The sequence below is a fragment of the Podarcis liolepis genome (genome assembly GCF_965112155.1).
Source record: "Podarcis liolepis genome assembly, chromosome: 1".
In the NCBI taxonomy this organism is placed as follows: Eukaryota; Metazoa; Chordata; class Lepidosauria; order Squamata; family Lacertidae; genus Podarcis; species Podarcis liolepis.
In genome coordinates, this window is record NC_139554.1 from 110,222,774 (window position 1) to 110,246,101 (window position 23,328).

Sequence of the window (23,328 nt, forward strand, 5' to 3'; positions counted from 1 at the left end):
TCCGGGCAGTTTATATAAATCATATTAAAATACCAAGCATGAAAAACTTCCCAATACAGGACTGCCTTCAGATGTCTTCTAAAGTAATGTAGTTCTTTATCTGCTTGACATGTGAAGGGAGGGTGCCTATACCCAGAAGGCCTTCTGCCTGGTTCAGTGTAACTTCGCTTCTCGTAGTGAGTGAACCAGCAGAAAACCCTCAGAGTCTTTTAAAAATTATTAGAAATGCATTTCCAAAAGGTAGTTGAAACCAGCTTTGGAGCAACTTATTTCTGTGCCTGCTAGTAAGTAGTCAAGTTTTACTTGCATGTCATATTATTATGCTTAAAACAAACAAACAGCAACCATTGGCCTCAGTCCCAGAGAAATCACCTTGCAAAAGTAGATCGAAGCAGACCCACACTGCGTGTTCCTAAAATTCTAGCAAATGTTTGTTCATTCAGAGCTTTTGGAAAAGGCATTCCTATCTAGTGATAAAGCCTTTGTGCTGAGTGGGACTTCTGCCAGCAGAGCACTTAGAGGCATTGGAACCTAAGGCTGCATCCTATGCACAGCTAGGACCCATATACCCCACTGACGTCAATGGATGCTGAGGCTGTGGTTGTCAATTAAGCAGATGAAGTACACACACAGGTTTTGCTATTTGGTCAAAATCTATAATTTGGTTTATTTTAATTGCAAAAATTGTGAACCACTTAATTCAGGGTTTATATTGAAAATCTGTAAGGAGGTAAATACCCACAAACCGATGAAAGATAACCTTGTAGGTTATGTGCTTGTGCTGTAATATAAGAATGACTGAAAATTACAAGCAACTATTAAAGTGGAAGACTTTAGAGGAGGGAAGCTAAAATAGTTATAAAGGAGGCGAGGGAGCCATAGGTACTGCCATTTGGAAACTATTTATTTGGAAATTGGTATCCTAAACATTTTGAGCTGATTTATGTGCTCTTCCCAGTTCCAAACAAAATAGTGCATTCTGAGAGGAGCTTTTACCTGGAAGATTATATAGATCCTGATTGCAAGGAAAGGGAACAACCTCTAAATTCACCCAGTTTGTCCAGTAAGTCATTGATACCTGAGAGTTCTTGTGGATTCCATTACCCTGAGCTGCTTTTCCTGTGTCCTCCTGGAAACTTCAAAGGTGTTGGCATTTGTCTGAACATTAGGGCTTGTAAACATTAGGGCTTACATTAGGTACTGTAAAACTGTCATCCTGGACTTCCTTGGGAAGAATGGTGGGATATTAATTTAATACATCTATTAAAAATAATAAAATCCTAATTAGATCTCTTCCAAGATACAGTTTTTTTCAAAATAAATTAACCGCATTCTGTTTTAAGATAGCAAAACATGATACACATGGGTCAGAAGCACTGAATTATACCCTAGGAAAGGAAACATAAAATCAGTAAAAAATAAATAAATCAATAGAGTAGATTGTAGCAAAATAAAATACACAACTTGACTGTGAAAAGAGAATGATCAGGGAGAGGGAGGAGAGGTGAAACACTCATTTAAGGTTTGTTTTAATGGAATTGTATGTTCCTCTTGCATATAACTGGCAAGGAAAATAACCTACTAGATAGCTACTGTTAACTTTTCACTGAGTGACTTGTCAACTTGGCATTGCTTTTATATAATTGTACATTGCATTGTGATCTCAAAACACCTGCCTGTCGATGATGGTATTCGTATTGACTCAAGTTAAACTTACAATTCCAGCTGAATTCTATATTGCATTGTTAGTGAAGAAGACATTGGTGCAATCGATGTTAGTTGTCACTGGCAAACCAGTTCTTTCCCATCTTGTACTTGTTGCTTCTTGTTTCACGCAGTCTTAGCAGATAATTTCTGCCAGTATTCCACATAAGGATTGGGACTTGCAAATGGCATATAATAGTCAAACGGGTGTTGTAGAACACATTCCTTTTCAGCTTACCGAAGCAGAGCATGATTTCATATTTTGCTATATTTGGCTGTGTTACCAGACTGTCTATTCTTGCACATTCATGTTGATAGATTGCCCTAGTTTTTGGTTGCAGCAGAATGTCTAGGCTGCTGACATGGGGGACTTGAGCCTCAAAGTTATTAATATTTCAATCCTTTGCACAGAGTGAGAGACAGACTAATATGAAAAGAATGTTTTTGCAAGCATTGGGTTTGAGCAGTGTGCGTAATAGGAATGTCACGTGCTGTGTCTGTTACCCATTAACTCTCCCCTTTCTGAGGCACAGTCCTGATTTATCACACTTTTCCCCTCCGTTTTTGTCCTGTCTGTATTAAATATACCTGATGTGGGGCCTGTTTGCTGCTGCTCCCATCATCTGCCACTCTCCAGGTGGTCCTTTGGTGGGATTTGGGGGCCCAGAGATCCAGCCCTAGCAGTGCTATAGCGCAACTCTCAATGCAGCTTGAAGCAGAGCTTGGGTAGAGACCCTTTCCAAAACATCACATCCTTTGCCTTTGCTGAATGCTTCAGTGTGCCTTCCTTTCACTTGCCTCTGTGCAATACTGTATACTGGATACTGCTGGAACATGGCAGAGTGAAGCCAAATGTCAATAGGGATTTTCAAAATCCTGCTTCAGTTGTATGCTCTAGGACAGGCATGGCCAAACTTGGCCCTCCAGCTGTTTTGGGACTACAGTTCCCACCACTGGTCCTGTTAGCTAGGGATGATGGGAGTTGTAGTCCCAAAACATCTGGAGGGCCAAGTTTGGCCATGCCTGCTCTAGGACATAGGAACAGTTCCTCCTGAATAAATGGGATGGAAATTATTTCCTTGTCAAAATTAGTCAGATGCACGTTTCTGGGGAAACAGCTATAGAACCGTGTTGGGAAAAGTTAGTATTTTCGCTCTATAAGACGCACCTAGTTTTTGGAAGAGGAAAACAAGGGGGGGGGATTCTGAATCCCAGAAGCCAGAACAGCAAGAGGGATCGCTGCGCAGCAATCCCTCTTTCTGTTCTGGCCTCTGGGATAGCCGCGCAGCCTGCATTTGCGCCATAAGATGCACACACATTTCCTCTTACTTTTTAGGAGGGAAAAAGTGTGTCTTATAGAGCGAAAAATAGGGTAGGTAAGGAGTGCATTTAAAACCTTAATCCAAAATATATACAGATTACAAGCTCCTAAATTGGGTAAGCTTTGGACTGCTGCATTATGGGGCCCACGTCTACTTCCTTGTGTTCCCCCACAGCAATTTGACATATGTCAACGAGATGCAGGTGTCTGGCAATTGGAATGGATGAAGGAAGGAAACCACTTGAAGTTCTTGTAATCAAGAATACTTGTTTAAATGCGCCAATGGAATGCATATATAATCCTCTGATTAGCATAAGGGAAACTTTCTAACATATATGGGCTTGCTGATAGAAAGTACGAACTTGAGAAAGATACGCATGATGGAAATTCAAAGATGTTTTAAAAATATAATCGGAGTTAAAAGAGGAGTTAATAGAACTACCAATTCACTCAAAAGATTGGGAACTATGGGTTAAGGCTCTTGGACTTAACTTCCATACCATATAAGCAGTAAACATTCATATTATGCTTGCATACAACTTAGCATCCATGCACCCACACACTCTCTAGGTTTTTCAGACACAGTCCTCTTCCTCTGCAGATTGGGGGAACCCAACAGCTCAGGACAATGTGTGTGTGAGGAGGGACAGTGAGGTGCACACTGACCCTCTGCTTTCCATATATGTATGTGTGTGTGTTATTAATGGTAGCCTGTGATGCCATGGAGGGGCAATCTTTGTTTCTGGAGGGGGCAGAAGGATATTGGAGCGATTGCATTTTATATTAAGGTTTCAGGAAGTAGAAGGAGGAGGTGAATAATGATGAAACATGCTTAGGTTTGCCTTTTATAGCTGGTTCATTGTTTCAAAATGGATTACTAATGTTCTTTTGAATTTACAAGTGGAACATGGCAAGTCTGAAAATGTTGGTGTTCTGATAAACCTGACTAGCTACTCCGCTAGTTTGACTTTTGGTCAAACATGTAGAAGATTGCCCCCTGCAGCTTTAAAACAAGACTTGCAGGAGACTGGTTATCAGAATTAAAAGTTCTGGAATTTTAAAGTGTATATCTTGTTAAACCACTGATATAGCACCAACCTGACTGTTCCTGTAACCTGCAGTGGGTCATAAAATTCAAAATCCTTTATTGTGGATTTTATTAAGGTTTGGAATGTTCAGGTTTTCTTAGGAAGTTTGACCTTTCTAGTGGCTTAACTGTACGGGCACCCTGCATAGTATAACAATAAGTGGCTGAGCTGAGTCACTAAAAATACAATGTACACACTGGAAATATATTGGCCGTATAAAGTGTAAAACTACCCTTGTAGTTGTTCCCTTCTCATTCCGTGTAGGAGTAGGATTACTGTATGTTTTTTACTATGTTATGCATTTGTGTTTTTGTGTTGTACACCGCCCCGTGATCTTCAGATTAAGGGCAAAATATAAATTTAATTCAGCAACATTTTTTCTTTTTCTTTTTTAAAAGACATTGGGGAAATACTGCATGAGTACACTTTTCAATGCTGTATATTTTGATTTGGGGTTTCATTTGGCTGGTAGAAATGTGAAGCCTCTGATCCTCTAGCAAACTGGTGTTCTGGTTGGGTTTCAAAACTTCAGGAATTTGTCAAGAACTGGTTACACCCCTATTTTCAGGCATGCAGTCTAAAGTAGTACATTTGAACCAGCTTGTGTTTGATGTTTTAGAATTTCTTCTTTCTAGAATGTATACACCTGCCAGAAGAGTACTGGTGAAAAAAATATAATGGAATGGAATGCCCATGCAGAGCTGCCACTAACATCAAAGGGCAAGTCTTGTCTTACAGCTCCTGCACCTGAATGGGTCCAGTAAATTGGAACGAAGTGTCAGACTTTTAACACTATTTCTTCATATAAATATTTTTTATCCTGTCATTCCAGTGTCCAGGCACCACTTAGGGAAGCTGGAAAGAAAGCTGAAATTGATTTGGATGTGGTGTGGGCTATGCATGCTAATTTTTAGCAGCTCCACTTGAATAAAATTATTGTCATTTTGAAAATGTCAAGAGACCAAGAGGTTGGATCAACCCTTTTATGCACATGGTTTATGTATTCCGCCTTATCAAACATACAAATAACCTTGGTAAAAATAACAGCGCCGAAAAATAGAGAGTAATGCCGTAGCTGGAGCAACCCCAGAGCTTTGTTGCCTTTCTGCAAAAGGTGTTGAATGCAAAATGAGGGGTGGAATTTTAAGCAGTTTTACCACACACACACACACACACACACACACACACAATTAAACCTGACCTTTATTTGGCACACACTAGATAAAAGCATTACTTTGAGCTATATGTGTAGCTATTAATGTTCTGGGGCTTCTAGACGCTTGAGCTTAATTAGCCCCTCTTCCTAAAGATAACGAGACAAGACAATGGATGCAAAATGTTCCTTGGCAGCTGGGTAATGTACACACTTTCCACATTATTGGTACGTTGAAAAATTCTGCACCATACTTTCAAACGCAGGAGAATGTTTAGGAGGGTTGCTTTAAAAAAACCCCACACAAATCTGTAATCAAGAGGGGATAGACGTGCACCAGGATTCTTGGCAGACATTGGCATAAGAGAAAGTTTGAGAGAATAAAATGGCTTCTTTGTAGATTACTATATCCAACCAAGATCTTGTCAGGGGTCAGCAAGGCTTACCTTGCCTGGGCTGGTTTACTGCCGCAGAGCCCCCTATGTTTGCTGGATTGCGGGTGCGCATGAGCGCGCAGACCTGCAATTTTCGGTGTTTGCGCAGACACGATTTCCGGTGGTGCAGAAGCGAGTCCCCGTGCTGCGCTGTGCCGGTTTAGTGCAATGCACAGGGACTCGCCATGTGGGTGGCTTGTGGACCGGTAAAACGACCTCCATGGGCCACTTGTCTCCCATGGGCCTTAGGTTGCGACCCTTGATCTACTGCAGTGGCATTAAACTGAGGTGTTTTGTGTAGACAGGCTGGACAGGCTGCCTTCATCCTTGTAAAGGTAAAGGTTAAGGGACCCCTGACCATTAGATCCAGTCGCAGACGACTCTGGGGTTGCGGCGCTCATCTCGCTTTATTGGCCAAGGGAGCCGGCGTAAAGCTTCTGGGTCATGTGGCCAGCATGACTAAGTCACTTCTGGCGAACCAGAGCAGCGCATGGAAACGCCGTTTACCTTCCCGCCGGAGCGGTTCCTATTTATCTACTTGCACTTTGACGTGCTTTCGAACTGCTAGGTTGGCAGGAGCTGGGACCGAGCAACGGGAGCTCACCCCATCATGGGGATTCGAACCACCGACCTTCTGATCGGCAAGCCCTAGGCTCTGTGGTTTAACCCACAGCGCCACCCACGTCCCACCCTCCATCCTTGTATGCTCTGCTAAATAAGGTACAGTCATACTTAGGTTGCTGAACGCCCTTGTACGTTTTGGCTCCCAAATGCTGCACCCTAGAAGTGATTGTTCTGGTTTGCGAACATTCTTTTGGAACCTGAACGTCCAACGGGGCTTCTGTTGCTTCTGATTGGCTGCAGGAGCTTCCTGCAGCCAATCAGAAGCCACAGTTTGGTTTTCGAACATTTTGGAAGTCAAACGGACTTTCGAATGGATTCCGTTCGAATTCCAAGGTACAACTGTACAAGCATTGTTTTTCCTCTGGGCAGACATGTCTTTCAGGATAGGGTTCACTTGAGCAGTGTATCCTGTCCCTGGAAAATTCCCCCTCAGCTATGTCCTTGATTGGATGGGCTACATCTCTTTTTGCCACTCAAGAGACTGGAGCCTGTAGTTTTGTTTTGGTTCCGTGCATAATAATATTTGTTAATTTTCATGTGCAGGTGCAGTGTATCTTAGGAAAAATAGTTATTTGGCTTTACTAGCTTCTCTCTGCTACGAATCTGTTCTCTTCTCTTCCTTCTAGGGTTATTTCTCTCAAAAGCTGGTAGCGCTTGCTATAGATCATTGAGTTTTCTTCTGTTTCTTTAACACACCTTGCTTTCCTACCTCCTGTTTCATGTACTTTGTGCAGAGCCCAAATGAGCCTGCTCTTTTAGTTTCTCATTTTAGCTCAGTTTCCTTCGGGTCTCTTTCTTCTGCATGCAAGCTTTTTCATCTTTCTCATATCTTTTTTTTAAAGAGTTACCTTTACCTTTACCTTTACCTTTTTTCTGCCTCCTATCGTATGTCCCTTCATTTCTAAGGCTATTGCATGTGCAGTTTTTCAACCGTATGCCTGTGGTTTTTCCTCCACATCTGCCTTGGGTTTTGTTCTAAAGAGATCCTTAGGTTTTCTCAAGTTTATTGAAAACTACAGTTGGTCAACAGCTTGATAAAGATTTCTTTGTTACAAGGTGATTCCGGTGTTTGCAGCATTCCTGCATTTCCATAAATATGCTATTAGAGTGGATATGTGCACACCTGTAGGCAACACTTAATTTCCCTTCACTTGTTATTTGGCAGCTGAATATGTAAAGCAGCTTCCTGGGAAACCGTAAATGTTAGGTGGCAAATATTTTGTAGATGCAGTATTTGATCTGCAGAGACTTTATCTACACATGAGACACTCCTCGTCTCTGCCTTTGTTTAAGGTGTATCCTGAGAAATCCAGTGTAGACTAAGAACGTGCACCATTTTGTTTCATTTTGTTTAGAACAGGGGTCAGCAACCCGCGGCTCCTGAGCCACATGTGGCTCTTTTACACCTTTGCCGCGGCTCCGGGGCGGATACTAGCCAGGGGAGGAGGCGCATTGTGCGTCCCGTCACTCCCCACTGTGGTGGGCACTGTACTGGCTGTGACGTCGCATGGGGGCGGTGCGTGCGTTAGTCACGCACCGTCCCGACGTCACCTTCCCGCCCGCCCGCTACATTGTAAGGGGCATGTACGCTGGTCACTGTTTTGAAGGGGAGTGAAGAACACACACACACAAAAAGGTAACTTGTTAATTTAACATTTATTTCTATGAGGAGGAGTAATTCTGAGGGGTCAAACAAAGAAATAATAAAAAAGTGACAAAAAGTTATTTTTATAATGACGAGTTTTGCAGCTCCCAGGTTTTTTTCCTTCGGAAACGGGTCCAAGTGACTCTTTTTGTCTTAAAGGTTGCAGACCCCTGGTTTAGAACTACAGTCGTACTTTGGTTTTCGAACAGTTTAGTTCTCGAATGTTTTGGCTCCTGAATGCAGTAAACCCGGAAGTGACTGTTCTGGTTTGTGAACTATTTTTGGAAGCCGAACGTCCGTCGGGGCTTTCGCGGCTTCTGATTGGCTGCAGGAGCTTCCTGCAGCCAATCAGAATCCGCGCTTTGGTTTCCGAACATTTTGGAAGTCGAACGGACTTCCGGAATGAATTCCGTTTGACTTCCAAGGTACTAGTCAGTGAGCCCAAACAGTTACTGGCTTTTCAAATGTCTACCTAGCTTGCCGTTTTTGACTTTCTGTGGAAGAGTTCCCAGTTACTGACATTTTAATTTGTGCTTCCATTCTCAAAACAAATCATTTTAAAATGATCGTTGCAATTTTGGTTAAGTAAGTATGTGTCAAAATATTCTCAAGCAATAGCAGCACACCCCTTGTTTTTCTTTGCTAATGTAGTGATTGTCGTTTAGGAAGCAAAAATGGGACAATATGTATCTTATCCGTAGCTTGATTAGAATCAGATTATTGTTTTCAGGATGCTACTAATTGTACAGAGCTTTCATGAATGAACGGTTTCAAAATAATATGAATAACTTCGTTTCTGTAAATGCAATGGAAGTAATTGTGAGGCTGTGCAAAACGCTCGTCTAAATTCTTTGTGGGGGGAAATGTAGAGCTACCACCAACTCTAGTTGCATTTCTGTAACATTTCCCAACATTTAAACTTGTTTGCTTCTCTCCCCCCCCCTTTTTTTTTCTTTAAAGAGTCCCTGGGTGTGGAACACTCGGCTATGCTGGACTGGATACCCATATCAGGTAATGGGTATTGCATGGAAATGAGTATAAAATAGACCATGATGCTGTTAGCTGGATGGTGGACAGATGGAAGGGAAGGAGAAGTGGAGGAGAAGGAAAACACTCTTCTTTTTCTTCTCCACTCATTGCTGCTACTTCTTACACGCTGCCAATGAGGAGGGAAGATAAGGAGGAATGCTGGGGGGAGGGGGGCAAAGACAGGTGGGAGAAGCTACAACTTCTGCTCTAGAAAGGCATTCAGGGCTTGTCATCATCATCATTTCCTCTTCCTTGGAGGCAGATTTTTCCAGTCCCTAGTTCTGAGCCTGGTTCTAAAGAACTTCACCAGCATCACTAATTAACAAGGCTTTAGGATAAAGCTATGAAACACTGAACTCTGCATTTTTTTCAACTGAGGGGGGAAACTGGCAAACTGAGGGGGTGTCTGTGTGTGGAATGCAACAACATAAAGAGGACATGCCTGAAGAGAACCCTGAACAAAAGCATTAATGTTAAGAGGTGATGCCACAATGCAACATTTTGTTGTAGGTTCCACTTGTGTAAGCTGATTATAGACTGAAAGGCAAACCATACTGAAAGGTATTGGAACGAACCCAACCTTTTAGGGTACAAAAAATAATCTGAACATGCAGGGTGGGAGAAGGGGCTTTCTATTATTTAAAAATAAATAAATGTTGGACAGTTTTCAAGGTACTGTAATGAGCATAGACGTTGGCACTTTATCCATTTGCAAGGGTGATGTGAAATACATTTGCTGTACAGCACAGCATTTAAATCCCCGTTAGCTGGTAGGGGACAAATTTGGGTTATCCAAGTCATAAATAAATAAAACTCTGCTTCAGTGTCAGCACTAAGGCAAATACATCCCTTTAATTAGCACATTATGTGGAGAATAATTTATATAGAGGTTTTAAGGTGATGGCTGTTGAAATTAGAGTCGGAAAGGACCCAAAGTCTGACTAGGCCAGCTGCTTTGGTGAAAGGTAGGTTCACCTACCCATTTCCCCACAGTGTGCCATAAATAGAAAACGACAAGTGTTGCACGTGCCAGCCAGCCACATAAGTAAATGTTTCCAGCCAAAAAGGTTTGTGCAAAGCATTTGAATGCATACAGGAGGCCCTAATTTCCAGAATTAGGCAGAGTCACGGCTCTTCCCTTTATCAAAAAGGCTTGCCCTGCATCATATTCATAATACGTCAATGCTAGCCTGGTTCATGTGTCACATTAAATCATAGTTAAAATAAATTATGGGTGAATGTGAACGAGCGGCATACTACTGCAAACTCCTGAAATTGTGCTCATATTATTATCAATAATAATAAAATTATTATTGTATCAGGAAGTTTTTAATGTTTGGTGTTTTATTATGTTTTTATATGTGCTGGAAGCCACCCAGAGTGGGGAGGGGTATTATTATTACGATTATGATTACGATTATTATGGACCGCCTTCATTCCTGCCGTGCTGGTGGGAAGCAAACTACAGTCTGGATTTTTGTCATTCAAACCAGGGCTTTTGTGGTTTGTTTGGAGAAAAAAACACACCATAAGCCTTGGAGGAGGGAAGCCATCACAATTTGATCAATGGGCATGCAGCTCATTCAGATTACGCAATACAGTGGTGCCTCGCAAGACGAAAAGAATCCGTTCTGTAATTCTCTTCGTCTAGCGGTTTTTTCGTCTTGCTAAGCAAGCCCATTGACGGATTAGCACTATTAGCGGCTTTTAGCGGCTTTTAGCAGCTTATCTGCTGATCGGATCAGCTGATAAGCGGCTTAGCGGCTTAGAAAAAGGGGGGGGCAGCAGGAACTCGCAAGACATTGTCGTCTTGCAAAGCAAGCCCATAGGAAATTCGTTTTGCGAAGCACCTCCAAAACGGAAAACTCTTTCGTCTAGCGAGTTTTCCGTCTTGCGAGGCATTCGTCTTGCGGGGCACCACTGTAGTTTATTTCAGCTATGGTTTAGTGTTTGCAGACCAGGCCAGAACAAGGAAGCAATGTGAGCCACATAGAGGAAGAAAAGGATAAGTGTTGGTAAGGTGGTGTTTTTTCTCTCCATAAGTTTTTTTAATGCGGGAGAGGAACTCGCTAGAAATCTTACCAGATAGGAAATATTCTATAAGTGGCCTGAGGTTGCCATTCAAGTGAGGATCTGAAGGTTTTTAACTTCTCTGTTTTAATCTCTTTATTTATATCCCCTTCTTTCAGCCGCTGATGCCTGAAATGCATTACTACTACATACTTCAGCTGTCGTACTATTGGTCCTTAATGTTTTCTCAGTTCATTGACATCAAAAGAAAGGTAAGAGCAATCTGTGGGTTTTAAGGCGCAACCATTTTTAAAGAAGGCTGTTGTTATCCCAGCGGTGGATAACAACTGCATTTTGGGGCAGCAACATTTGCTGACATTTGCAAACCAGCTTGAAATGGTTTTTAACATCTCTAGTGCTGTGTGGCAATATTGGCCACTGTTCATACAGGCAACTCCCCATATACGTGGGGGCCACTTTCCAAAGGCACCACACATTTAAGTGACATTGTGTACATTTGAAACGACATTGGGAAAGCCTGCAAACATCCTCTAAACCCTGGAAACCCTTTACAAAACCAGCAGCACTCACCAGACTCCAAACTCCGTCTGGAGGGGCCATGGGATTCAACTAACGAGTCCCATCAACTGAAAATGTTTTTGAATAGACAAATGTCACTGGTGCTTAGAGATGGTGGATGCACATCTGGAGAGCAGAAGAACAAGCATTTTCATCATCCATTTTATTAACTCAATTATCGAATGAATGTAGTTAATTCAAATAATTTGGGTTGGCTTCTGCTCAGTCACATAAATGCTCTGAGCAGTCAAAGCATTTAAGACAATTTATTAGATCATTGCGCAAACATACGGTGATTACAGAAACTAAAGTTTACTAGCAAACTACAATCTGCTAGCAAACTCCAGCCTCTCCAAAAAGCTTTGGAAGAATTCTGTACCAGAACGTACGGAGAGGGATTCAACATCACACTGTTCTGATCATGCCATCCCCCTGCTTCTCCCATGATGTGCTGTTTTAGGGGTTTCTGCCAACCTTCCAGTAGCCACTTTGGGGGAGCGTAGAGGGCAATCAGAGAGAAGAGGGAGGAAGATCCATTGTGCAAACAGAAGTCTTTTTTGCAGGAGATCCAGCTTCTTGGCCTTCTGGGCCAATTTGGTAGCGAGAAGGAATATTCTTTGTAGAGGGGAAAGATGTGTTGGATCATGTCCGGCAATGGTGTGATCCTAGAATGAGAGTGAAATCTACCACAGAGATGTGCTTACCCTGCTCTTTGCCCTAATAGCAATTTCCTGACGGGAAAATACCTTCCAATAGAACTGACTGCTGATGTTCAAAAGCCTCTTTCAGTTATTGGTGGGGTATAAATTCCAGTAGATTATCCCTGCCTGACTGAAGATTAATGAGCAATATCTGCAGTCCAGCATGTATTATCAGCTCAGCATTCTGTGAAAATAATGTGACTGGGTAGATGAACTTTTTTCACCAGTTCACAGTGGCACACTTTGTGTTTTGATGTATGCGCAAGAGTTGGGGGGGGGGCAGCGGTGTGTTTTTTTTACACATTCCTACATTGTATTTATGGAAGACAGAAACAGTCATGTGGGGAGTGTGGTCTCCTAAGAAGCTTATAGCTGCCCCAGAATGTCATTACTTTAACATCAGTCAAATTTATGTATGTGTTTGCTGAGTTTTGGTCAGATGACAGATGGTATTTTGAGAGAGAGAGATGCTGTTTTGAGGTCAGTTTAAAGGATTTTAGAAAATGGCTACCTCAATTAAATGGTTTATTTGCATTTTTGAGAGGGAAGGAATGTGTTGGATTCATGTGAAATGCAGTCATGTAGTTTTAGCAAAGGCCCTGGCAGTTTCTAGATGTTACTATACTTGAAAATGCTGTGATCATATACATCACAAGGGAAGTCCTAGAAACAGATGCCCTCCTGCTGCTGCTAAGCTCTGCCTTGCTACTTCAGGTTACCAGCAAATAAAGAATTTGGGGGTGTTAGTATGGTATTAAACTACTTTGATCCTTTTACAACTTCAGGCTCTGTCATAATTCTTCGAACTTGCACAAACATCAGCTTACATAGAAAAAAGCAGCATGGAAATATTGCAATATCACAATGGGCCTGTCGCTAGAATGGGCTGTATTTTACTCCCCCTTTGAAGTAAGACAGGCTCCAACCTTGTGCACCTTTGGTAGGATGATAAAAAAAAATTGTGGGCACTGTCAAATCTCTGTTCGGAAAACTGTTCTCATTTGTTTTTTTACTATTGTGCGCTACTGCGATATTTGAGTATGCTGGACAGTCTGTAAATATTTCAATCAAAAAAACTAAACTGTAGAGCATCAGGACTCAGAAGGTGCTGTATGAATTTCATCCTAAAACCCCAGAGAGTGACTGCCATTCTTTGCAGACAATAGTAAGATAGATGGATTAATGGCCTAACTCAGCACAAGGCCGTTTCCTGTGCCCCTGCTAAGTTCCTGACTGCATTCTAATCTTCTCTCATAAACTATATGTGCAGAGTTTGTATATCTGGTATTTATTTAATTTTATATATCTGTAAGAATAAATGTTTGAAAAGCCAATTAATTTGTGAACAAATGTTGTAACTCCGTTTATCTCTCCACCTCAGGACTTTACCATCATGTTTACCCATCACATCATAGCAGTCATTTTGATAACCCTCTCCTACACAGTCAATTTCATCCGAGTGGGAGTCCTAACTATGTGTCTTCATGATGTGGTGGACAGCGTGCTGGAGGTGAGAGTAAGAGAGAGAAATTTAGCCATAATAAATCTTCATGTCTTCAAAACATTTCTTCCAGAACAAACGACGTTTTAAAGTAGTAGGCTACAGCCCAGTGTTTCCCAGACTTGGGTCTCCAGCTGTTTTTGGACTACAACTCCCATCATCCCTAGCTAGCAAGAACAGCAGTCAGGGATGATGGAAATTGTAGTCTAAAAAACAGCTGGTGCTGGGGACCCAAATTTAGGAAACACTGCTAAAGCCCATGAAAGCTTCTAGCTGTTGAAATTTGTCTCAGAGGTGGCTCAGTGCTGCTTTTCTTAAGCACCGTGAGCACAGTGAAAAGCTTTCAGTTGGACTGTACTTGTCAAACATGGCTATTCACTGAGTTCTTGGAAAAAAACCATATAGGATTTGGGAGTCCATAGAATCTCCACATTTTAACTGACTACAGCAATGCTTTTTCATACTATGTAGTTGCTGAATCATAGCAAAGGTCTATATAGCTAGCATCACTTTTATTCTGGGAGACCTGGGTGTATATATAAAGCCTGTTGCAGACAATGGTTATATTTCCCCTGAAAGGGCAGGTGCGCAGTGCAGAGACATTATTTGCGCCTTGGGTATACAGGCAGCAGTGAAGACTTCCTTTCATCAGCTTTGAATGATTTACCTGCTGTTGCCTCCTCTCTTGAAAACACACCTGGCCTCAGTTATTCGTGTCCTAGTTAGTCCAAAATGTGGCAGCCAGACTAGGGTCCAAAGATTGGAGCTTATTAGTCTAGCCATGTTCCTCACCTTCATTGCTGCCTGTTTGTTTCTGGGATCAATTTAAAGTGCTGGTTTTAGCCTTGGGGCCAGGCTACCTGCAGAACTGCCTGTTCCCATGTGAGCCTGCATGGCACTTAAGGTGAGCTGCAGAGCTCTTGCTTTCTGTCCCCTGTACACATGAGATGTGACAGGCAAGTCTATGGAATACCTAATCGCTTTTAATGTGAGTTCTCAAAAATCTGTTTCTGCTGTGTTCTGCAGCACAGTCCTATTCATGCCATGTTTGGTAAGAAGGTTATCTCATATTGCTTGATGGAATTTATTCCAATGTAAATGTACGGTATATAGAATTGCACCCTTAACGCCTGTCTTTTTTATTGCTGCTTTTAGTATTGTTTGAATTTTTATTTGCCCCAGGTTTTTCTGATTTTTATTTTTAAAAAACACACAGAAAAGAAGGCTAAAATCTTGGCTTTTGGGGGTTCTTTTAACTCTCCTGTACTGAGACCATGAGTAGTAAACCATGATTACCACTTTTGGTTGGTCTGGAGAGAGCTAAACTGCAAGCCTGTGTTTGGGTGACTCATGAAGCCAAGCAATGACTTGGCTCAACAAAACAACCAGGGAGAACGAGGCAGCCATAATCTCCTCTCCCAGAACCTGCACAATTGTGTGATTACACTAAGCCATGGTTTGGCTTAGTGGGATATGCAAACGAGGCCGCTGTGTGAAGCATCGTCAGTAGAAGAGGTAAGGGCGCTAAAGAGTTCACACTGATATGCTATGCATCATTTGAATATTAATTGTCCGGTACTGTGTGCAATAATTATTTTAGACGTAACTTTATTAAGGAGATAACCCGTGTTCCTTCCTCGTTATAGGCAGCCAAAATGGCAAACTACTGCAAGTGTCAAAAGTTGTGTGATTTCCTCTTCCTCTCGTTTGCTGTCATTTTCATGATTACAAGGCTTGGATTGTATCCTTTATGGTGAGTAAATCTGCTGCTTCCATGGAACTACAGGGGTTTTAAGTCTGGTTAGATAGAGCACATCCTGCCTCTAGGGCAGCATTTCCCAAGGTGGCCGATGCCGCCCCCTGGGGGATGCTGGAACGATCAAGGGGGAGGCGGTAGTAGCCTCAGGTGCAATGGGGCTCGTTGGATAAAAATAAGGGGGCAGTGGAAGCATAAAGAAAGAAGATAAGAAAATTTTGGGAAGCCATTCGTACATGTTTCATCTGTTGTGGAATGATGCTTACTGGCAGGTCAGGCGTCGTTGGGTCTCCCTTGGATCCCACTTTCCCAGGCTTGGGTAAACCCTTTTGGGCTTCACCCAGGCTTGGAAACTGGGTCACAGTTTGCCTGCCTATTTACAACAGCATCTTTCTTTTACTGTGTTGTGGGGCATAGGTAGAAACATAGATACATAAAAGAATGCAAATTTGTGACTACACCCTTCTGCTTGTTCACTTAAAGAAGGTGGATTTCAGGGAGGGCACTGAGTATCTCCCCCCCCCCCAAAAAAGGGAGTGTTAGGCCAAATGAGTTGGGGAACTGCCGCTCTAGGGCCCCTTTCCTGTCATTCCTCAAGGGCTATGGTTGCTTTTCTTATGTACTGCTGCTTCTCATACTGAATTAGTTTGGCAGGACCACTAAAGAATCAGCTTATCTCATAGTGGAACCCACGGAATATGATATAATGTGATCTGAGTCTGTAGACAACTAAACTGTGCATTTCGTGTTGTGCACCATAAATAAAGTTCAAGTACAATAAGCCTGCAACTTACACATGGGGTCAGTTCCTGGGAGCTACACACAAACACGTAATGCAAGGAAAACCTGTAAGAAGCCATTAAATTTTTTTTTAAACAACCCAGCATTGTCAAGGAGGGGGTCGCTTTCCTGAGTCCTCTCTCCAAGCTTCTAATCAATCAATTCTGGCAACCAGCCAGCCCAATCACATGCTCCCACTTTGGGGGCTAATTGTTACCACCTACAGCAATACTTCCTCACAGGATCACTCCTGCCACTGTTGCCTCTTCAAACATCTCTCTCTGAGGTGTCTGTAATCCCATAGTGTCATCCAGGGTATGTTTTATGGAGGGATCGTAGTCATAAATTGTCAGGTGCTGGTGTGGTTGCTCGAGAGCAAACAGGCAAGGCTCCAACCTGCCTTTTCCAGGCTTTATTCTTAGTGCAAACTATTTACAGTGAAGAGCGTCGTAGGTTCATGTCCGGCTCAATCGCTAGCAGAATCTGGGAGTGGGCAGACCTTGTACCCCCCCCCCCAGCATAACAGTTGCGTGACCCCCAGCCTTCTCCTCCCCTCCTTGCACCGAAACCTACTGCGCAGAGTGGGCGCTGGCAAAAGGGTACTTCCCTCCTCTCCGGTTTGCTCAGCCTCAGCGTTGAGGCTCTCCCTAGCATCCACTGGTCCCACCACCTCCTCTCCACTGGAGGTGGGGCTTTCCTCCTCGCCGGAGGAGGAGCTGCTTCGCAAGATTTTTGGATGTTCCCTATAACACAACTGCCCTTTCGCCTCTGAGCTGATGGCAGTTCCCTGACATAAATCATATTGTTCATGTGCTTAATTGCACGGAAGAGTTCGGAATATTTTTACAGGTCCCAGCTTGCTGCCTCGTGCTCAACATCACCATCTTATTTACTGTCGCTTTCTGCGCATGATTTCACCAGCTCCTCAAGCTCTTCATCTGTCAGTGTTTGTGCAGGATCCTCTTCCGCTCTTCCTAGAGAAGGTCCCCAAAGCCCCTACAGGACAAACAAAATCAGGTTGAAACAACCCTGTTTTGATTAAGTCATCATAGTTGCATTGCTAATCTGGTCCATGTGAACAGAGCACCACAAAAGGTGGTTTGGGGGGCATTCAGCTGACCAGCTGGCTCTGCAGCAACAGCATGGAACAATAGAGCACAAATTTCATGTAATCATTATCAATTCTGTGGCTTTGGCCTAGTTTAATGGTATCAGGAAGATGGATTTAATAAATAAGCCAGGAAATCTGTACAATAGTTACCTCCACTGCTTTTTGGTAGTGTTAGTTTATTCACGTGCATCCTTGAACATTTGCATGAATTTTAAAAAACCTTCTTTTAATGGTTTGGTAGGAAGATATTGCAAAAATCTGCTTGTTTACATATGACCTCCCCCTGTAGAGGCAGGTTTTCTTCTCTTTTTTTCCTTGTGCAATTCCAAAGGAGCTTCCTGCAGCCAATCGGAAGCCTCGCTTTGGTTTACGAACATTTTGGAAGTCGAACAGACTTCCGGAATAGATTCCGTTCGACTTCCCAGGTACGACTGTACTAATTTTTAAAGAGTATGGGGAAACTAAGGAAGCACCATTAATTATTTTTCTGGGCTAAATTTAAGTAAGTCTAGTATCCAATGTCTGGGGTGGTTTAAAAATGCATTTTAAATTAATGCAAAAAGATGGCTAAATATACCCCTTAGTTTTCAGCAGATAAGAATTAATAGAACCCTGTCCAATATGTGAAATTCAGAGGTGGTCATTACTTTAAATTTCTGTGGAGAATGCTAAAACAGAAGGCACCACTATTTTAATGATTAATGCTTCAAATTGTATATGTTGTGCAGTTGCTAAGGACGTTCCCATTTTGTCACCTCATCTTTCTCCTTTGTTTAAAAGCCATCTTTCTGGCAAATTCTCTTTTGGCTTGTTTAGGAATAAATACTGGCATATCAACCCAAAAGAAAATTTTATTGCAGGCTGCTATAATAGCCCCTGTGAGCAGGTTAGTGGCATATAAATTTTACAAATACCTATTCAGATGCATAGTCCAGCTGGATAATTAAGCTTAAACTAATCTATCTCATACTGAAAAATGATGAAAGGATATATTTGTCAGTTAGCTTTCTTTTGTGGCATACATTTTGCAAGTAGTTTTAGATTGCTGTAGTTGACTTAACACTTCTGCGTGTTTTTGCAGAAGAGAACAGAGAAATGTCATCAGTAATACGCAAGTGCACTGACCATTGAGAGCGAAGAATCCATAGCAATGTGCAGTTAATGGCTTGTGTAGTTACTGCAGCGGTAAAAGTTTAGAAAGATTTCTTCTAGCTCAGTCAAGGAGTGCACAGATAACTTACGTAGGAAATGTTAAATACTTTAAGCTGGAAGACTCTTCGTGTTTTCCTATTGCTGTTTTCTAACTTTCATCAGCCACTCTCCATTCCCATTGTGGCATATTTGTGAGTCTGAATTATATTGGTCTGCCTCCTGCCCCCACCACTACTAGGCCATACTTCTGGACTGTCTAGCCCCATTGCTAACCTCATCCACACATGCGCAGGTGTATCCCTGTTTCAAGGCTATGAATGATAAACTCTTTTGTCTTAGTTAGCTAAGAGAAATAGGCAGGTCAGGAAAGGCTCTGCTCTCCAACTGATGATCTTCTTCTTCTCTGTCTAGTTGACAGTATGGATGTTTATGTGGGATTGTTTTAGTGTGCATTTTAGTGATATTTTTGAAACATGGTTTTTATACTTCAGAAGCCTCTTGGAAATCTGTTTTTTGCATTAAGCGGCGTATAAATTAAGTAATAATACTAACAGATTCTCATCAACTTAGAATGGAATAATGCCAACTTTATCCAAATGCACAGGTTTTTTTATTGGAGCTGGTCTTAACTCCTCTGTAGCCAGTCCAGGGTTCCTATAGGTCAGTATTTCCCAAGTCGTGAGTTGCAAACCACCTGGATTAGGACAATGGGAAACTGGTTCAAATCCCTGCCAAGCCATGGGCTTTGTTTGATAACTGTGGTCAAGTCCTACCCTTCAACTTGTTTGTATACCACCCACTGTAACTTGATGTTTCTGCATTTCAGGTCCTAGCTACTTTCTCACATTTTTTTGGCTTCTTTGTTCTGTGAACTACCCAAAGAACATACAAAAATCAGTAAATGAATACACACCCCCCCTCCAAATTAAGCACCGAGAAGATTCTTCAGAGCCTTTTGTCTGATTAACTTGAGTGTTGTTGTTTTTTACCATGAGTCTCATTCTCCATCTTTCATCTGAAGTTATCTTGGCACCTTTACTTTAGTTGCCTCTGGCCCCAGTTGTCAACCACCCCAAGTCTGAGGCTTAAACCCAGCCATACTGATTATGTTAGTTTTCCACCACAAAAGTTTGCAGAACAGCACGGCATTCCAAGCCAATGTATGTCAGAAGATTCACTGACACAAGCCCAATGCCATATAAACAGTTGACGTTAACTTGCTAAACATGCCATCTAGTGGTTAAATTCAGTCTACTACACCTGTAATTCAGCCAAGAGTCTTGTATATCAATAAATACCAATTTATTATGACATAAGCTTTCATGGAATTACAAATCTCTTGGTCTTTAAGATGCCACAAAGCTCTCTGTTATATTTGCTGCAAAAGCCCAACCCCTGTAGAAAATATTAATTCAGTGAGCTATCATCCATATTAGTCCCCCCCCCTTTAGTCAAACTTACTAAATGTTTACTGCAGAACCTATGAGAGCCAGGTGTGTCTTTATCATTGAACAACAATGATTTATTACAAAAAAAATAAACATTTCATTTTATATAGTGTATTTAAATTTCCTTTAAAACTAAGTAATCAAATGCTTATAACAGTATTATTAGCATAGCCTAGGGTCATAAAATGGATCAGTCGAAGTCTCATGGAGTGTCAGCAGCACTAGCAATCTTTGTCTAACTACCTAAACTAGTTTCTAATATGATTCAGTCCACTGGAATAATAGTCAAAAGCATCAAATCAGAGTGGTGGTTTATTCATTAGGTAAGAATGCAGAGTGGGGGTGGGAGAGAAGAATGTAATATGAAACACGCACATTTCATTTACCAGTTCACCAATATATACATCTATGTCTCTCCCACCTCACAAAAAGTTGGAAGATTATAAAACAATAGGGTTGCTAGTCATCATTCATTTTTCTATTAGATAACTTGATATCAGTTGAGCCCTAGAATAGCTTGTACAATCTTCAATATGCTGATGTTCTGTTAATTATTGATTAGTCCATTTGGGGATTCAACGGGTCATATATCATTCACACCAAAATGAGATTACGGGAACTGATCAGTACTACTTCAAGTCACATGATATGCTAGTGTTGATGCAGGGCTTTTAATATGCAGGAACCAGTCCAATGGAAACAGCACTGGTAAGCATTTTAGATGAATACATTAGTTCATTCAGATTGAATGTCCCGGGTTGATAATTCAGAGGTGAAACAACGAATAAATAAGCAGAGATGGCTAAGGTGAGTGTCTTGTTTGGGAAGACTGCCTTGGAAGCCTCACCTTGAGTTCCATCATAGAAGAAAGGAGGAACATAAATAAAATACAATGGGAGTCACTGGGAAAGCAAAGCAGTGTGTAGACTTGCCTCCCATGAAACAGGGTTTCTCAAATTTCAGGGCTCATTTTGACCCATTGATGAGCTTATAAAGGTGTCATTGACACTGACCCAAATTCTTAGGAATGTAAATGAAATAAAGTCAAGAAATAATATGCAATCAACACTTATCAGTCATTAGTAACCATTACTAGGAATCATAACACGTAAGGAGTAAGGAAGTAAAACGAGTGAAAATAATAGCATTCTAATGAGAATTACGGCTTTTAACAAGCATATGAATAAGTTGGGGCAGCAGGTGGGGTTGTAGCTCAATAAAAGCTTGAAGTTTTCCAGATGACAGCTTCCTTTTATATCTTTGTGGGAGGTGTTGGAATTATTACTTTGATGCTATAAAAATAATTGTTTAAAAAGTGAAACTCTGCACCTGTATACAGTTTCTTTTAGCAACGAAACAGTGTGGTCTGAGAGTACTGTTGTGTTGTGGAGGCATCTTATTAAATACAGAGGCTCCTCATTGGCAAAGGAAGCACATGCCTTTTATTTCTGAAACTCATAGTTCCTAATTATTCCCCCCACCCCCCAGTCTCACAAACCTATTTTAAATCCCAGTCCCTTTTTGACCCCCTATTGACCCCAGAGTCTTTATTCACCTCATGCACAGTTCCACTGACCCCAGGAGGTCAGTATCAACCGCTTTGGGAAGCCATGATGCAGATGTATTGATTTTAAAGCATTCCAGAGCTTGTTCATATTGGAGATCATTGAGTGACCAGTTTTCATGCTCTGATATTACATTCAAAATGACTCCAGTAGGGGTGGGAAGCATTGTTGAGAAATGAACCATCTCTCTCTTGTTTTATATTGACTTGCCATTTTCTCTTTTCTCCAGGGTATTGAACACATCAATATTTGAACTGCCCGAAGCAGTTGGTGGCTTTCCTTCCTTGACGATCTTTATCATTTTACTTCTGGTACTTCAAGTTCTCCACTGTTTTTGGTCCTATCTAATAGTAAAGGCTGCCTATAAAGCAATTTTGAAAGGCAAGGTAAGGAAAAAACCAAAAACTGTCTTCTGCTTTCTAGTGTGTAATGCTTTTTTTTCAACTAGCACAGTTCCCTCAAGTCACTTGACTTTATCAATCCATGGCAAAAACTTGTCGCTCCCTTCCAGAAGACACATCAGGTCTTGAAACTGTATGTTTAATATTGACTGTCTGAGCATTCAGTTGAATTGAGCATGGGCTGCTGATTCAGGGCAGCTGTTCCACTTAGGCTTATCTTGGTTCATCTATGGAACTTGTTTACTGTAACCAGAGAAGCTGTTTGCTATACTTCTCAAGGCCACAAACACATGATATTGGCAGGAAATTTGCATCTTCCACTTCAAAGGTAAACTTGTCCGGAAGCTGCTATCAGTTCCAGTTCACTGGCAAACACATTTGTATGATCTATGCACTTGCAAACATGGGTTTGCTTGCTTCCATACATTGCATTTTTTCTAAAGGGTTTTGTAAAGTAAAGGGACCCCTGACCGTTGGGGTTGCGGCGCTCATCTCGCTTTACTGGCCGAGGGAGCCAGTGTACAGCTTCCGGGTCATGTGGCCAGCATGACTAAGCCACTTCTGGCGAACCAGAGCAGCGCACGGCAACGCCGTTTACCTTCCCGCCAGAGCGGTTCCTATTTATCTACTTGCACTTTGATGTGCTTTCGAACTGCTAGGTTGGCAGGAGCTAGGACCAAGCAACGGGAGCTCACCCCGTCGTGGGGATTTGAAATGCCGACCTTCCGATCGGCAAGCCCTAGCCTCTGTGGTTTAGACCACAGCGCCACTCGCATCCCTACCTATAGGTACACCTTAAAACTGCAATGTGCAAAGCAGCCCTGAGCTTTCACGCTAGGCCTCTGGAATTCAGAGCTTCCTCTGCAACCCCATAGTATTGCATTGTAGTCTGTATAGACAGTAACAGGGTGCTACTGTGTCAGAGAATGTGGCTTCTATGGAGTTGAGCCTTCAATGATTCTGGTAGTTCTCTGTCTGTTCTCTCAGAACTGCATTTTGTTCTCTTCCGTCCTAGCAGAAGTCACTTGTTTAACACCAAACAATATGTGTCTTCTTTCTTAACCTTCTTAATTATTTTCTTTCTGCTGCCTTTGAAGGCTGGGAAGTGGAACCCTTTGCATGTAAGTTTCCCTGAGGGAAAATGAACAAACATGCCACGCAAACATTATTATTATTATTATTATTGCATCTTCTCTCCTTGTTTCCTCAGTGGTTGTCTTTCTGCACAGCCACTCTGCTTAAAATGCATACTTGTTAAGGGCTTCGAAGCCCAAAGGTATTGAGCATGTTCTCAGGAGTGAAAGAGAGATATGTATCAGTTTGTTT

General features: G+C 41.9%; 1 protein-coding gene across 2 annotated transcripts in view; it reads left to right on the forward strand.

Annotated features, from left to right (window-relative positions):
* The window catches only part of CERS6 (ceramide synthase 6), an 87,582-nt gene that overhangs the window by 57,312 nt on the left and 6,942 nt on the right, over nucleotides 1-23,328 (forward strand). Inside the window, exons 5-10 of one of the 2 annotated variants that reach the window (XM_083496957.1) lie at nucleotides 8,930-8,980; nucleotides 11,188-11,280; nucleotides 13,670-13,798; nucleotides 15,436-15,542; nucleotides 21,831-21,987; nucleotides 23,100-23,123. In XM_083496957.1, coding sequence (XP_083353083.1) covers nucleotides 8,930-8,980; nucleotides 11,188-11,280; nucleotides 13,670-13,798; nucleotides 15,436-15,542; nucleotides 21,831-21,987; nucleotides 23,100-23,123 — 561 coding nt within the window. The remainder of the gene's footprint in view (nucleotides 1-8,929; nucleotides 8,981-11,187; nucleotides 11,281-13,669; nucleotides 13,799-15,435; nucleotides 15,543-21,830; nucleotides 21,988-23,099; nucleotides 23,124-23,328) is intronic. The other variant, XM_083496958.1, reaches the window with a different exon arrangement.